Source organism: Henckelia pumila, chromosome 1, assembly GCF_033568475.1.
Source record: "Henckelia pumila isolate YLH828 chromosome 1, ASM3356847v2, whole genome shotgun sequence".
Lineage (NCBI taxonomy): Eukaryota > Viridiplantae > Streptophyta > Magnoliopsida > Lamiales > Gesneriaceae > Henckelia > Henckelia pumila.
Genome location: NC_133120.1, coordinates 13,144,327 through 13,160,035, shown reverse-complemented (window position 1 = coordinate 13,160,035; position 15,709 = coordinate 13,144,327). Strand labels below are relative to the sequence as shown.

The 15,709-nt window shown below is 39.3% G+C and overlaps 1 protein-coding gene across 4 annotated transcripts; it reads right to left on the bottom strand.

Moving 5' to 3' along the window:
* Window positions 1-6,436: 6,436 nt before the first annotated feature.
* LOC140874583 (uncharacterized) lies at window positions 6,437-13,384 on the bottom strand. 4 transcript variants are annotated; one of them, XR_012148152.1, is made up of 5 exons: window positions 13,169-13,384; window positions 12,358-12,491; window positions 8,906-12,042; window positions 7,605-7,790; window positions 6,437-6,850 (listed from the first exon to the last, which is right to left on the bottom strand). XR_012148152.1 is itself a non-coding variant. In XM_073277891.1 (3 exons), exons 2-3 carry the CDS (start codon window positions 12,409-12,411, stop codon window positions 8,947-8,949), a joined length of 3,150 nt encoding a protein of 1,049 aa, XP_073133992.1. In that variant the 5' UTR covers window positions 12,412-12,491; window positions 13,169-13,384; the 3' UTR covers window positions 8,712-8,946. The 4 variants fall into 4 exon arrangements, 1 of the variants encoding a protein (XP_073133992.1); XR_012148154.1 differs by having other exon boundaries at window positions 12,358-12,486; XR_012148153.1 differs by lacking the exon at window positions 6,437-6,850 and adding an exon at window positions 7,096-7,326.
* Window positions 13,385-15,709: the final 2,325 nt, after the last annotated feature.

Genomic DNA, 15,709 nt, shown 5'->3' with positions numbered 1-15,709 from the left:
GGTCCTGATCGGAGCTTCCGATCGTGCCACACGTCATGCCTGACGTAATTCCGATCGGAGCTTCCGATCCTGTTTGGAGCTTCCGATCCTGATCGGAGCTTCCGAACCTACCTTCGGAGCTTCCGAACTCTACCCAAGTAATTATGATTAATTCCTTAATTACTGATTTTGGTTACGGGCTACTACAATTTCTACCTCTAGTGTCATTCGAGAACTGGAGTTGGAGCTTCAGGGGCACTCCATTCGCGCAGATGTGGTGGTTTTTCCATTGAGTGGATTTGATTTGATATTGGGTATGGACTGGTTGACATTCAATGGAGCTTCGATTGATTTTCGTCGGAGGACAGTGTCAGTGAAACCGCCGGGAGGCGACCCGTTTACTTTTCATGCATCTCAGAGCAGTGATATTCCTCAGGTGATATCTCTTATTCAGGTGAGGAAGTTGTTGAAACGGGGTTGCCAAGATTTTCTAGCAAGTATTGTCACGGCCACAGAATCACCTAGCAGATCATTATCAGAGATAGAGGTGGTTCGTGACTTTCCGGACGTCTTCCCGGAGGATGTTGCAGGAATTCCACCAGTGAGAGATATGGATTTCAGCATCGACTTAGTGCCAGACACCGTGCCTATCTCTAAGGCACCATACAGACTTGCTCCTACCGAGATGAAAGAGTTGAAGGAGCAGATACAGGAATTATTAGAGAAAGGCTTTGTTCGTCCTAGCTTTTCTCCATGGGGAGCTCCAGTGTTATTTGTGAAGAAGAAGGATGGCAGTATGAGACTGTGCATCGATTATCGAGAGCTCAATAGGGTCACAGTGAAGAATAAGTACCCACTGCCGAGGATAGAGGACTTATTTGATCAGTTGCAGGGAGCTTCGGTTTTCTCCAAGATCGACCTGCGATCTGGTTACCATCAGCTGCGAGTTAGAGAGGCAGATGTGTCCAAGACTGCTTTCCGAACATGTTATGGGCATTACGAGTTCTTAGTGATGCCATTTGGGATGACCTATGCTCCAGCGGTTTTCATGGATCTCATGAACCGGGTATTTCAGCCGTATCTTGATCAGTTCATCATAGTCTTCATTGATGATATCTTGATCTACTCTAGGAGCGTTGAGGAGCATAGGCAGCATCTACAGACAGCCTTGCAGACTTTGAGGGAGCATCGTTTGTATGCCAAGTTCAGCAAGTGCGAGTTTTGGCTCGAGCAGGTGGCATTTCTTGGCCACATTATTTCGAGAGATGGGATTGCAGTGGATCAGTCGAAGGTTGAGGCAGTGCAGAAATGGGGTATTCCGAAGAATGCTTCAGAGATTCGCAGTTTCTTGGGTTTGGCAGGATACTATAGAAAGTTCATCAAGGGTTTTTCCTCTATTGCAGTACCCTTGACTTCCTTAACCAAGAAGAACGCAAAGTTTATTTGGAGTTCAGACTGTCAGAGGAGCTTCGATCAGCTGAAGGAAGCACTCACTAGTGCACCGGTTTTAGCGATGACAGTACCACACGAGGAGTTAGTGGTGTACACCGACGCGTCTAAGCTAGGTTTAGGCGCAGTACTTATGCAGTGTGGTAAGGTTATTGCTTATGCGTCTAGGCAGTTGAAGATTCATGAGCAGAACTACCCGACGCATGACTTGAATTAGCGGCAGTGGTTTTCGCTTTGAAAATCTGGAGGCACTATCTGTATGGCGAGAAGTGCAAGATTTTCACTGATCATAAGAGCCTCAAGTACTTCTTCACTCAGAAGGAGTTGAACATGAGGCAACGGAGATGGTTGGAGTTGGTGAAGGATTACGACTATGACATTAGCTACCATCCAGGTAAAGCTAATGTAGTGGCCGATGCTTTGAGTCGAAAGTCGTCAGTGGTATCGTGTTTGTCAGTGCAGCTACCACTGCAGAGTGAGATTCAGAGGTTTGATTTGGAGTTTTACTCGAGTGGTCATGCACCGAGCTTGTCAGTGTTGACGGTGCAGCCAGTTCTGCGAGATAGGATCAGGGATGAACAGTCTATTGATGAGGAGTTGCAGCGATGGAGACAGAGAGATAAGGCCAAGGGTAATCTTCTGTATACAGTTGTGGATGGCATTGTTCAGTACCGTGGTAGGATGTGGGTACCGAAAGTCGATCAGTTGAGAGCTGAGATCTTAGCAGAGGCTCACACATCTCCGTACTCCATTCACCCCGGAAGTACGAAGATGTATCGAGATTTGCAGCTATTGTATTGGTGGCCCGGGATGAAAAGAGACATCGGGAGAGTTGTGGCAGAGTGCTTGACTTGTCAGCAGGTCAAGGCTGAGCATCAGCGTCCAGCAGGACTTCTTAGACCTCTTCCTATTCCGGAATGGAAATGGGAGAATATTACGATGGACTTTGTAGTTGGCTTACCGAGGAGTGCCAGAGGTTGCACAGCTATTTGGGTGATCGTGGATAGACTCACCAAGTCAGCTCATTTCTTACCGGTGAGGACTACTTACTCGTTGACACAGTATGCAGAGCTTTACATCAAGGAGATTGTTAGACTGCATGGCATACCAGTGTCGATAGTATCAGACAGAGATCCGAGATTTACGTCTGCGTTTTGGAGGAGTTTGCACGCTGCATTGGGGACTAGACTTTTGTTCAGTACAGCGTTCCATCTCCAAACAGATGGTCAGTCTGAGAGAGTGATTCAGGTTCTCGAGGATCTACTGAGAGCTTGTGTCATCGACTTTCAGGGCTCATGGGAGACTAGACTGCCATTAGTGGAGTTTACCTATAACAACAGTTTTCAGTCGTCTATAGGTATGGCTCCTTATGCAGCATTGTACGGGAGGAGGTGCAGATCTCCTGTGCATTGGGATGAGGTCGGAGAGAGGATTTTACTTGGTCCTGAGATTGTGCAGCAAACAGCTGATATTGTGACACAGATTCGGGATCGCATGAGGACTGCTCAGAGTCGTCAGAAGAGTTATGCAGATACTCGACGATGAGATTTGGAGTTCGCTGTAGGTGATCACGTATTCCTGAATGTGTCACCTATGAAGGGAGTAGTGCGATTTGGTCGGAGAGGCAAGCATAATTTGAGATATATAGGGTCATTCGAGATCTTGGAGAGAGTTGGCACGTTGGCCTACCGTTTAGCTCTACCACCAGGGCTAGCGGCAGTGCACAATGTATTCCATGTATCCATGCTTCGGAGATACATCTCGAACCCGTCACATGTGTTGGATTTTGAGCCTCTTCAGTTGACACCGGAGTTAGCATTTGAGGAGAGGCCTATACGGATCTTGGCTAGGGAGGAGCGCAGATTGAGGACACGGGTTATACCGATGGTCAGAGTCCAGTGGCTGAATCACTCGGAGGAGGAAGCTACTTGGGAGACCGAGGCAGATATGAGGACTCGCTACCCGGAGTTGTTCGGGTAAGTACTTTAATTTCGAGGACGAGATCCAATTTAAGGGGGGGAGAATTGTAACACCCGGTATTTTTAAATACGTAAATTCGCATGCATAATTAGGAAATTTATTTATTTAAAATTTTAGATTAATGGGTTAAATAATTATGTGAATTATTTGTGCATGATTTAATTTATTTTTAAGCATTTAACCCATAATTGGTGATTTTATGATTTTTTTAGTATTTAAATAATTTTATCGCGTAAACGGGACCGTGGACGGACGAGATGACAACTTTCTATCCAATTTATTTCATGAGCCTTTTAAGAGCCCAAAAATATTATTTTGAGTTTTATTTCCTCAATATTTTTAGTATTTAATTTTATATAATTTTAGGAGTCCGTTTTTATTCAAAATAAGCCAAAATTATGACTTTTTACTATCTTTAAAATTCCCTTAATTATATATTTCGGGATTTTATTAAGTTATCAGATTTTAAACATTATCTAGAGTTTTTAAGTTATAAATATTGTATATTTAAAACCCTTATTAATATTTTAATTATCCTAAACCTTATTTTTATTCTAATTACCCTAAACCTACCCAAAAAATCCTACGATTAAATCACTCAGCCGCCACCCCACCATCTTCATCATCTTCTTCATCGGCCATCACCCCCTAGGACTCCATAGCCACGTTTTTGAAGCTCCAAGTCAAGTTGTCGTCGCCCCGTCGTCTCGGAATCGTTCCACACGCCTATATCTCTTCTTTTAATGGTGCAAGGCATGTTTCCTTTCGTTTTATTGTAATATATCAGTGTTCATGTGTGTGTGTGTGTATACATCAGTTTTATTCAAGGACTTTCAGAAAATAATTGAAACTGGTTGGATGTATGCGCTTTATTCATGTTTTGTGGAATCATGCTCACGTTTTTAAGCCTTGGGTGCGTCTAGCTGCTGGCCAAGGATTCGTAGGTGGTGTGAGGGTGGTCTGGACTCGAGTGGCTCGAGTGGTTCAAGCCAAAAGAGCCCAGGAAGCAAGCTAGGTCGATTGGGTTCCAGGAGTGCGCAGGTTTAGGGTTTTGGAGAAGGAGGTTCGGTGATGGGGGTCCAGGCTGCATGGGGCTGGGGGCTGGTGCAGGTTAGGTCCGCCCAGACGTGGGCTACGTCTGGGCGGCGGCGCTCCGGCCAGGGGCGGCCGGAGCAGGACGGCAGCAGCCAAGGAGTGGCTGCTGTTCACGGCCGCAGCCGAGACGGGAATAGGGCGACGGGTCCTAGGGTTTCAGGGGGGTTCCGGGTCGGGTTAGTGGTCCGGGTCAAGTCCGTGGGTCACGGGTTAAGTTATTTGGGTCCGGGTCCGGGTTAAGTTAATTGGGCTCGGGTATTTTTAGTTTTAAGTTAATTATTAAATTTAAGTGTTTTATTGGGCTAATTAGATTAATTAAATTAATGGGCTACATTTAAGTTTGTTAATGGGCTTTAATTAAATAAGTGGGCTTAGAATAATTAATTATTGGGCTTAAGTATGTTAATGGGCCAGTCTCAGTGTTAATGGGCCAGAATTGAAGAAAGTGGGCCTGAGTGTTAGGGTCAGCAGTTCAGTACAAACCATGAGAAATTGCATGTGTCCTAAATATATATTTAATTATTTTATGCATGAATGTTATTTTAGTATTTATATGTTAGTATAAAAATTAAATTAAATATATATTAAGGACACACATTTTATTTAAGTACATGCATTCATGAAATAATTTTTATGCATGATTTAATGTTTAAGGTTGAGCAAAAGAAAATAATTTTATGTTGGAAGTTGAAGTAAGGTGACAATTTAAGGGGGATTCGTCCTCATATGTGAACTATTGAAAGGCAGTTTACTGCCAATTTAAGAGGTGATTCGTCACCGCCACGTACGTTGGTTTCCACGCTGATCAGTATTTAATGTATGATTTAAGGTTACACTATGGATACAACCATGCGATGTTAGAAAATAATTTGCTCAACAATGTTTATGTATTATGTATGATTATGATATTTAAGTTAATTTAAGTTATGTTATGTCATGATATATTTAAGCATGCTCATTCATGTATATGTTATGTATTAGTATTAAAGTGATTTAAATTATTTTAAACTCTTGTTATGTTAGCATGTTGGGCCTCTAGGCTCACTACACTGGTATGGTGCAGGTGAGTACGTAGAGGAGGATGTGGTACCCACCGGCGGCGAGGACATATGAGCGGACATGCAGTGACCCCGTGACCGTGATAGTCGTCTGAGTCTTTATGCATGTTTTGAATATTTTAGTATGTTATACATTTGTTTATTTATTTTCAGTGGTTGATAGTATGGGATATTTTATTTAAATATTTTCAGTGCATGCAAATTTTATTTGTTTTTGCTTATGTCAGTATTTTATTAAATGTTTGACTCAGATATTTAATTTATTAAAGGTTGCATTTTTACTTAGTTTATTTATTTTTAAATCTATTTATTCTGTGCATATATGTATGGGCATGTATGTACATATTATTATTTAGTTAATATAAAAAAAAAAAAATTTCGCATATTTATTTATATTAGAGAGTTAGGGTCGTTTCATTATGTAATAGCTTAGTCAAGCCTTTTAGAGCATGATTAGTGATGCATGAGTATTTTGCATTGTAGTGTTGGACTGTAGATGCGGGAACATCTAGGAGTATACTATTGAGGTACGTAAATACTGATTGAGATTGTCAGCGGATATGCATGCTTATATGTTAGGGCTTGGGAGTAAGTTGGTGTCCAAACAAGAGCTATAAGAATAGTAGCTAAGTTATTGAATTATTTTAATTGGGTTGTATATTGATTTTTATCAGGTTGTATTCTACCGGTCTAGCATTATTTAAGTTTCCGCAAATTATCTCTGATTAATTTTATAAAGTGTTATTTGAAATTCCTGAAGAAAATTTTAATATGCTTCATCTCATAACTGAAATTAAACAACACTTTATGCAAATAGTTTATCAGATTATTTAAGCACAAACTTGATCAAAAGATGAAATTATGTCTTGGCCCCGATGTGACCTTAGTCTAAATGAATCATTTTTACGACTTCAAAACATGAACACTCCTATTTGATACCCTTACGAAATACGTGTGCAAGTATTCATGTTGTGAATCGCAACTAAACGAAGCTCGACACCGACATAGCTCAGATGCAGCACGAGTTCATGCATGTTTCTTTCAGACAGCAGTGATTTGTTGTCCTTGACGAGGACAACATTCCGGAGTCGCGGCTTCATTACGGCCCCTTGATTCAGGATCCCAGAAACTCATGCTTGATCTGTAGGCATCTCCAATATGTAGTTTGTTTTCGCAACGTTGGCACAGACCCACACGCAGGATAAAGATACGGTTCTTCTTTGTTATCTTTTCACCTTTGTCATGCTTTCAACCAACCTCTACACATATACGAGGAAATTTAACAATACCTGCAGTACTCCAACAATGAAAACCAGATAAGTACGAATACGAAAATAAATTTTATTGAAAACAACAATGCAAGCCACGATTATCACATCCCTATCATTCAATCACATTGTGACTCCACACAACATATTCTCGCCATACTGCGACAATGGAAGGCACTCGGAAGTAGACCTCTCAGCCTTCTGCCAACCTGTCTCTGTACTGTGTACACAATATCCTTTAATCTAAGTAGTAAGTATTGAAGACAAGAACCCCCCAGCCTATTTGTCCTCTATCTGGATACCACTGGAATGTGCAACTCCGGCCGAGCAGATTAATCCTAGTTTGCTGGTGGCCTTTGATTCAGCTTCGATGTTGTTGTAAATATGTATTTTAGAAGCTTTGTTCATTCCTTGTCACGTAAACAAAATTTGGCAACTTGGAAATACAAGAGTAGAAATTTGCTGAAAGTGCTTGTAAGACCAAGCAAAAACGGCTCCTATAAAAACCAAAGTCGGGTTAGTTTCGATAAGTTGTGAAGATGGAATCTACAGTCGGTGTATGATATGGTAAATCAACCGATATTTTTTCATTATCACTGACATTTGGTGCACAAAAAGCATTATTATCCATTGAAACTAGGTAAATGAATTCTAAACAGGTCATATTTCTCGGAGTTTGTCATCAAATATACTGTGCCTGTATGGAATTTGACATGAAATACAATCATCAAAGCACGGGAAAGTTGCAGACGCACTAAAAAACACAGAAGGATACCTTCAAAGTTGGCTGACAGAAACTGGATGCTTGTGCAGGCTAGAGCGCTTCACTCTCTGCCTTAGGTTTGGCTTCTGAACACGTGGTTTGCAACTGCTGTACTTCATAACATATCCATTCAGTTATCATTTGCTTTCCAGAAAGACAAATAAGTGTCCAGCCTGTGATGTTTTTGAACTTCTACCTCTGTAAGAGTCGATGCTTGGTTTCAATATTTGGACCAAATGAAGTACTAAGTCGCAAGACAAGGAGTAGTTAGGGATTTCATTTGCAATGTAGGACAACATGTACATCCTTCATAACAGAATTCTTCATTGTAGAGGCGTGATACCTCCACGTACGTACTATTTCGTAAATAAAAAAATCCAAATGCCTCTAGGAATCCATAGGTAATATCAACAGCAGCACCACATTTCTAACTTAAAAACTATGTTGAATCAAGTCAAACATTCTCTTGTCTATCTAGTCAATTAATAAGTAGTAACATTAGCCTTTCCTAAGCAGAATATGGATCTGAAAAAAGCGACTAAGATGCTTTGAAATTGAGGGGTTCAGCCATCTACGGAAGGTTGTATTTGAATTGATGGAGTTCAAATCCATAGATTGAAATGTACTTTGTTATTTAGAGAAGTAATTCATTCTGCTTTGTACTACTAATGTTCAAATACGTTAGATGTAGATTTAATATTTGATCTGTTATTTCATGGTAAACATAAAACTATGGTCAAAATCATTTCAAATCTACTCCCCAACTGCACCATAAAATTCTGTAAAAGAAAACGAACAAAGTTCTCAAGGCTAACAATAAAATAAGAGATGAAACTTAAGAGCGCCTGATGTACTCACTGACATATAATTCATTGGTTCATCAACTTAGCTGAGGCTGTTCATACATATTGTTAAGATCAAAGTAGATACTTTCTCCGAAACACCAAGAAATAACTTAATGTGCTGATAGTTTTTCTGCAATATTTTACGTATTTCCACAATAGATTGTACTGAAATTTTTTACTTCTAAAAGACATATAGGTCTTTTATCTTATTTTTACTGAAATCCACTGCAATAGCGAGAAAAGGGATTACATAAACAAAAAATGAGAGGCAATCAACTAACAAGCCACGTTCAATTATAATTATTTCCCCCGAAAATATGTGTTCTCAGGTAAAAGATAAAACTACATGAATACAGACACGAAAAAGATGTAGTCAAAAAGAATACTGGACAAAATACAGAGTATAACGTGATTTAGTTTCTATAAGAGAACCATAGATATAATGTAAAGTTTTATGTACAGCCTTACAGTAGTTATAAAGGTGATGCTTCAATACAGCATTCTAACTTCTATACTTTACGAGCCAATGTCCGTTGCTTGGTCGCATGCTGAACAACTTTTTCTTCCACCGGAAGACCCTTTCGCCGCCTAACGGCATCAATGAGCTTCCTAGCTGTATTCTGTAGCACACTGGAACCATCTCCAAATTCTTCGATTTCCTCTTCTGTTTTGGGCACAAAAAAAGGATCCTCCGTAAGTGTTTCCCAGTGGCTCATAACAAGTAGGGCACTTGATGCTCCAGCAGTCCATCTTCTTAGCTCATCAGCAAATCCAAAACTTTCTGCGACTGGCACATATGCATGTACAGTGAACAAAGAGGAACTTTCTTGCATTTCCTCCTTGATGACCTGAGCTCGTCTTCGAGCAAGTACAGCATACATTGATCCCAAAGATGAAGTTGGGGTGTTCAATTCACAAAAATACATAGCTTCAACAAGCCTTGGCTTCCTCTGGAGCACAGCTGCTCTGCAAGCCTCCTTGACTGTGCTCATAACCTGTCCTGTGAAAATACCATATTGCTCCGGTTGCTGTAGAGAAGAATCATTCTCGTTAGACTGTCTTTCTATGGGAGATATGTAAGCCTCAACAATAAAAGCCAAACCCCACATAGGTTCATCGCACAAAGGACCAGCGGAAGTAGCTAACTGAAATCCAGACAATACACTGCTCTCTAAACTCCCGGCTTCTCTTAACATGTCATACATTAAAAATGATGATTCTCTAGATGCATCATTGCCGTCACATGCATCTATAAAACCTAATCTTTCAGAAACATGAGGGGAGCCCCTGATAAGAACAGAACCCTCTGTATAATTTTCACTCACTGGAGTAAGGAGAACGTTAGGACCAATCTGTCTAGGTCCCAAAGCCCAGATTCTTTTGAAAAAGTTTTTCCACGATATTCTCCAACTCTCAACCTGATCCTTCTCCATCTCAGAATTCCCAGATAACAAATCACTCTCCACAGCATCTGTCATCCTTTTCTTGATGGCCTCACTTGGATTCCCATTTTCTACGATGCTACACCTCAAACCCTCCAAGTCACTCACATGTCTAGATTTATTTCCAATTATACCTCCCAATGATTCTGATACTTCATCTAGAAGCGTAGTAAGAGTAGCAGGAAGTTTCATGACCTGTACTCGAACAACACACCTACCATTTGGTGTTGTCCTCTCAACATAGTCAGAGCTTCCACTCAGCAACTTCAGATTCTCCAGAGGATTAGTCATCTCACCCTCAATTGTCTCTTTATATGAGACGAGGGGAGGAGATACTTCCAAACTCACTTTTGCAAATCTTTCCTTCAGATCTTTAATACACCTCTCTAGATGAACTTCTCCAGCAGCAGCAAGAACGTGCTCCCCTGTAGCAGAAACAGAAACCTCGACAAAAGGATCTGCACGGTTTAAGAGCCGCAGCCCTTTCATCAGAGCACCCATTTCAGCGGGATCAGATGGCTCGATTGCAACTTTAAGTGTTGGTGAAACCTGGAAAACCATGCTAGAGAAAGGCCAAGAATTGATAGTAGATGAAAGAGTAGCACTTTTCAATATGTACTGCCCAAGCCCTCTAATAGCAACAATATTTCCTGCCTTAGCAGATGCTACTGGTTTCAATCCTTGACCCATCATTAGATACAAAGATTGCAACTCAGCTTCCTGGACATGCTTCTGATATGATTCCACCTTCAGTGGATCATGTAACGCTGAAAGCACAAAAACCCTCTGTCCCGCAAAGAGAACCCCACTGAAGACCCTTGCAAATGCAAGAAAGCACTCTCCTGAATCTACATCATCTATAGAATTATCTACAATTTCTTCACGAGGGAGCATCTTCATGGGAACAGCAAACATCTTCGAAACAAATGCAACACATGGTGCATAACGGCTGGAATCACAAGTCTCAACAGATTTCCTCACAAGTTCTGCCTCGGTAAGAGCATCAGAGATATCTCCATTATCCAAGCCATCTCTTTTAGGTAGCAATCTTGATATTCGAAGAGATTGCGCAGCACCAGGATCTGGAATGTATTTGGCCACCATAGACAAGATTGCATCTGACAATGGAAGCCAACGCCTCATGACAGCTTGAAGCACAGCTTTAGGATCCTTATTTTGAAGTTCACGTGAAGGTATAGATAGATTGAAAGATTTGATTACCTTGTCAAGAACCCCTCTATCTCCATTTGCTTCCAAAGTACTCTGATAAACTTGCCAAAGTGGCTCCAAAATAAATTGAACAAACATAGGCCTAGCCTTCGCAGCATTGCTTATTCCCTTCTTGCCCACAATCATTTTAGTCTTAGCATTGAAATAACGAGATCCCCATAATGCTCTTTGCAACGCAGCTGAACTCGCCCCAAGCTTAGAAGCATAGAACTCTGCAAAATCATTTATCCCGAATCCCCATCCATCAAGAGCACATGCAAAGACAACATTTCCTTTCTGAGGATGAAAAGTATCCTCCTCGTCATCCTCAATAAGCTCACAATGACCATCATTTGCATTACCAGAAGAAGCAACAGACAAAATGGAATCCACATCTGATAAGTACTTTTCTGACTTGTAAGCACTGACTATCCCGTTAACCTCATGTATGATTCTCAACAACCTATTGTATGCCTCCATAGGGCTCAACCTCAATTCACATATCAACCGATCGACTTTATTCAGAACTAAACATGGGGTCAACTTCTCGATCCATGCCTGACGCAACACAGCATGAGTTTGAATATGAACACCCTCCACAGCATCCACTAAAACCAATGCACCATCACTCAACCTTGCTGCTGTAGAAACTTCACTGCAGAAATCCATGTGGCCAGGTGAATCTATTAAATTGATGTTATACTCTTTGAACTGAAGTGCAATTGACGAGCTCTTCATAGTTATAGCACGACGTTGTTCCTCATCTAAGTAATCCATGAATCTAAATTTACCAGCCTGCTTCGGATGAAGCACACCACCAGCATACGATGCGATTAAATGATCTGCAAGCGTAGTCTTGCCATGGTCAACATGCGCAAGAATGCAAATATTCCGGATCAGCTTGCAATTATTCCTCTCACCTACAGTTGATGGATTATTTTTCTCTACCAAGACCTGACAGGTAAAGAGCAAAGTACAAATTAGCTTCAAATCACTTTTCATATTGGCACATGATAAATCTGAGTTCTTCCCTTTAACAGTATCATATTGTTAAGTGTTTTCCTCTTGATGTCAACTTATTCGAGCTATACAGGGAAAGTAAAATGAGCATCTTTCAAGTTCCAGGTCAACGAACTAGCTAGAGCAACTATTCCCACTTACTCAGTTTTATACATTCACTAAGAGAATCTTTTGTGAGATACTAAAAGAGGACAAGCAAGATGGGAAGCTTTTGTGTATCAAATATCTCCACGGTAAAAGATGAGTTACCTGTTTATGTCGGATTTCTTGCCCGTTGATTTCACAAGATAGCTGAGCATCCATTCTAATCTATAAGGAAACAAATTCATACAAAGCACTCAACACCTCACAAATCCCAGCCACCTATCTCGTGCACAACTATTCTGCATGTAAAAAATCAAATGTCCTGGTAAAGATTTGCCGTCACAATTGACAAAAGACTAAAACTGATAGAAAATGTCCACTTTTAAGTAGAAGTTAATGATAATGACAAATCTAATTTCCATATACACGCAAATCAGTAACTTCCATGACTATTACATAGTTCCTGTCCAAAATTTTGTTAAATTTGGAATGAGGAACAAAAAAACCATTCTTAAATATATTGAAATTATTGCAACTGTGCAGTGAATGTGTCAGAAAGAAAGGATAGACATGATCGAAGAGTATGTGTTGTCAATCAAATTAAAAAGGCAAATTGGGTAATAGGGGGCCAATGTCCAACCATTTACAGGTCTTTGTTAAGCACTAACACGTAGAAACAAGCATCACCAACAATGCAATTGTCAGCACCAGGAAAACAAAGAAGTAAAAAGCGCCATTGCCCAAAGCAAAATTAACAAAAATAAACCTTCTTTCGCAATACGATTTCTTTGAGACTTGTAAACTCATGTATGAGTTACGCCGCGTAACATCATATATTGAGTTCATAAAAAGAAATTCCGGGGTAAATAAATACATATCCCCCAAAATCTGATTCAGGGAACACACGACGGGACCGATTCTATAATCGAACATCAAAGTAAAAATAATAATTTTAAAAAAAAATCTGAGAGATTACCAGCAATTGGTGACGCCGAATATCTACTTCGCCAGTTTAAGATTTTTCTTCGTCTGATTAATTTCGTCTACTTGTTTGTGGATGGAAGAAGCAATCACTATGGAGTTTAAAAGCAAGAAAAAGGAAACAAATTTGTATGGCACTGTGTGTAGTTTAGGTTTAGGTTTTCCGGCGGAGTCAGCTGAGGAAGAAGAACATTACTTCCACTTAAATACCTTTTTTTCTTTTTCTACATAAAATATAAATATAGTAATGAATTTTCTACCAAAATTAATAGTCGATAAATTAGCATTTTCTAAAAAAGTACTTAAAAAAAAAGTACATTGTTATTTGCAATATGAGATAGATAGTGCAGAGTTAAAACTTTTTTTTTTATTTTTAAATAGAAACAAAATAATAATAATAATAATAATAATAATAATATGTAATAAAAATAATAAAAAATAAAAAAAATATTGATGAAGATAAGAGTACTAAAAATGAAAGTAAATGAAAAAAATAAGGGAGAATAGCATTTTGACCCATCGTAAAATTCATAAAAATCATAAACCCCGTATAAATTTAATAGACGAAAATCACCTTCTGTAATTTATAATGCACCTCACGTGCCTCATCCAATTTTTTCAAAGCTTTTAATTATTTTAAAATTAGATAAAAACGATTTCATCCTTATACTTTTAGTAGGCAAAATACACCCGTTTGTTTTTTGTTTGTTTTTTTTTTGACAGAATACACCCGTTTGTTTTAGAAATACAGTATACACACATAACAATTAATATAAAAATTAAATAAAAAAATAAAAGAGAATAAAAAAACTAGAGATGCAGAGAATGATGCACATTGATGTCGAGAGGAACATACGAAAGCAGATGAACGAGTATTTGACTATGCTCAGATCCGTCATACCTGAATCATCGGGGTGACAGCAACAGAAGAAACCACACTGGTTCTTCGAGCAACTATTGTATAACAGACCCTTTGTTTTCTACTTTCCAGACAACAAAAGTTGGAGGAGTTTTTTCTTTTTAATGGGAAGTTGAAGGAGTTGGGTACCTTAAATCTAAGCACTCCAAGTTGATTTTCTGGGTTCGTAAGAGACTCTATTAAAAAATTTCAAGAAATGGCGTTCCAATTATGGTACAAAAGAGCCAATGATTTTTTTTATATAAATGAGAGTCAATGTAAGGATCGAAAATTTATTATCGAATTAATTGACAATTAAAATAATTATTGAGTGAATAAAATAATTATTACTGTCAAATGAGTTATAGAGTTTATTCAGAAAATACATGTAGTTTTGACCATTTTTGAATATCTGGAATATTGGCATTTTGAAATAATTATTGAGATATTGAAATAAAAATAATTATTTATGCCAGATAATTTAATTTAGAAAATTTTTTGACAAAGTTGACTGGTCATAGTCTAAGTTTGACTCAATAATTAATTTGAGAAATTATGAGTCCAACTGACTGGTCAAAGTCAATAATTACAGAAATTTGAATTAATAGTGTTGGGTGTGTGTACCGGAAAAATATCATATTAGAGACTAATTTTACCAGTTGAGTACAAATAAATTGGTCCAAGTCAGGAAATTATCGAGTTGCTATAAATAGAAAAACACACACTGAAACACCATAAAGAAAACACAGATTCGGATTTTTCCCCATTTTCAAGGGATTTTCTCGACCAGTACTGTAGCAGGTCGCGAAGATCGCGTCGCCGGCCGTTCGTCGGACATCGATGGGAAATCCGAACGGTCACAACCTAGAGGAGATCAAGAAGATTCCAACGGTAGCAAGAAATCAAAGTTTCAACGGTTGGATTGCCAAGAATCGTTGAAGATTTAGATGGGAACTATTCATCATCTTCTCCGGTGAGATTTTTGAGATTTTAGGCTCGATTTTGTTGGATTTAAAGGTGTTAGATGATAGTAAATTATGTATATAACATTTCCTAAGCTTGTTGAATCTTTTTCTGGTCGGAAATCGTGCAGATCGGAGCTTGGAGTCTTTGCCGGAATCGGACTGTTTTTCTCCGATCTACGGCGCGTCGGAGCTCCGTTCCGGTTGTGGATTAGATGGTTGGAATTGCCTCGTCGAGCTCTACAAATCTGCAAAATTTCATAATTTTTGGAGTGGTTTTTCAATTTCCCGGCGACCGCCGCCGCACCGGCCGCATCTTCTCCAATTTTCCAGCGACCCTCGACATGTTAACCATTTTTTATCATCTCGACGTGATAGATCCAAATATCCAAGTTTCGAGTCGAGTTTCAAAGCCGTGAAGCGGTGAGAACGCAATAAAGTTTGCGAATTTTTGGTCAAAGTTTGACCAAAGTTGACTAAGGTTGACTTTTGATCATTATGTGATTTTTCGCAGATCGAAAGCTAGTTGAGGATATTAAGAAGCAAAAATCAACAGTTAGGGATTTGTGTTTTCCAGAATTGGAAGGTTATGAGATTCCCGAGTTACGATCTACGAAACCAGTTAAGTTTTCGTGCGTTAGAAACGCAAAGGCATGTTTCTATCCATTCTTGCTCA

Bases quoted from the DNA above. Each gene is read 5' to 3' on its own strand.
- LOC140874583 (XM_073277891.1), bottom strand. From the start codon at position 12,411: ATGGATGCTCAGCTATCTTGTGAAATCAACGGGCAAGAAATCCGACAT. The intron at 12,043-12,357 runs GTAACTCATCTT...TTTACCTGTCAG, and splicing joins AAGAAATCCGACATAAACAG to GTCTTGGTAGAGAAAAATAA.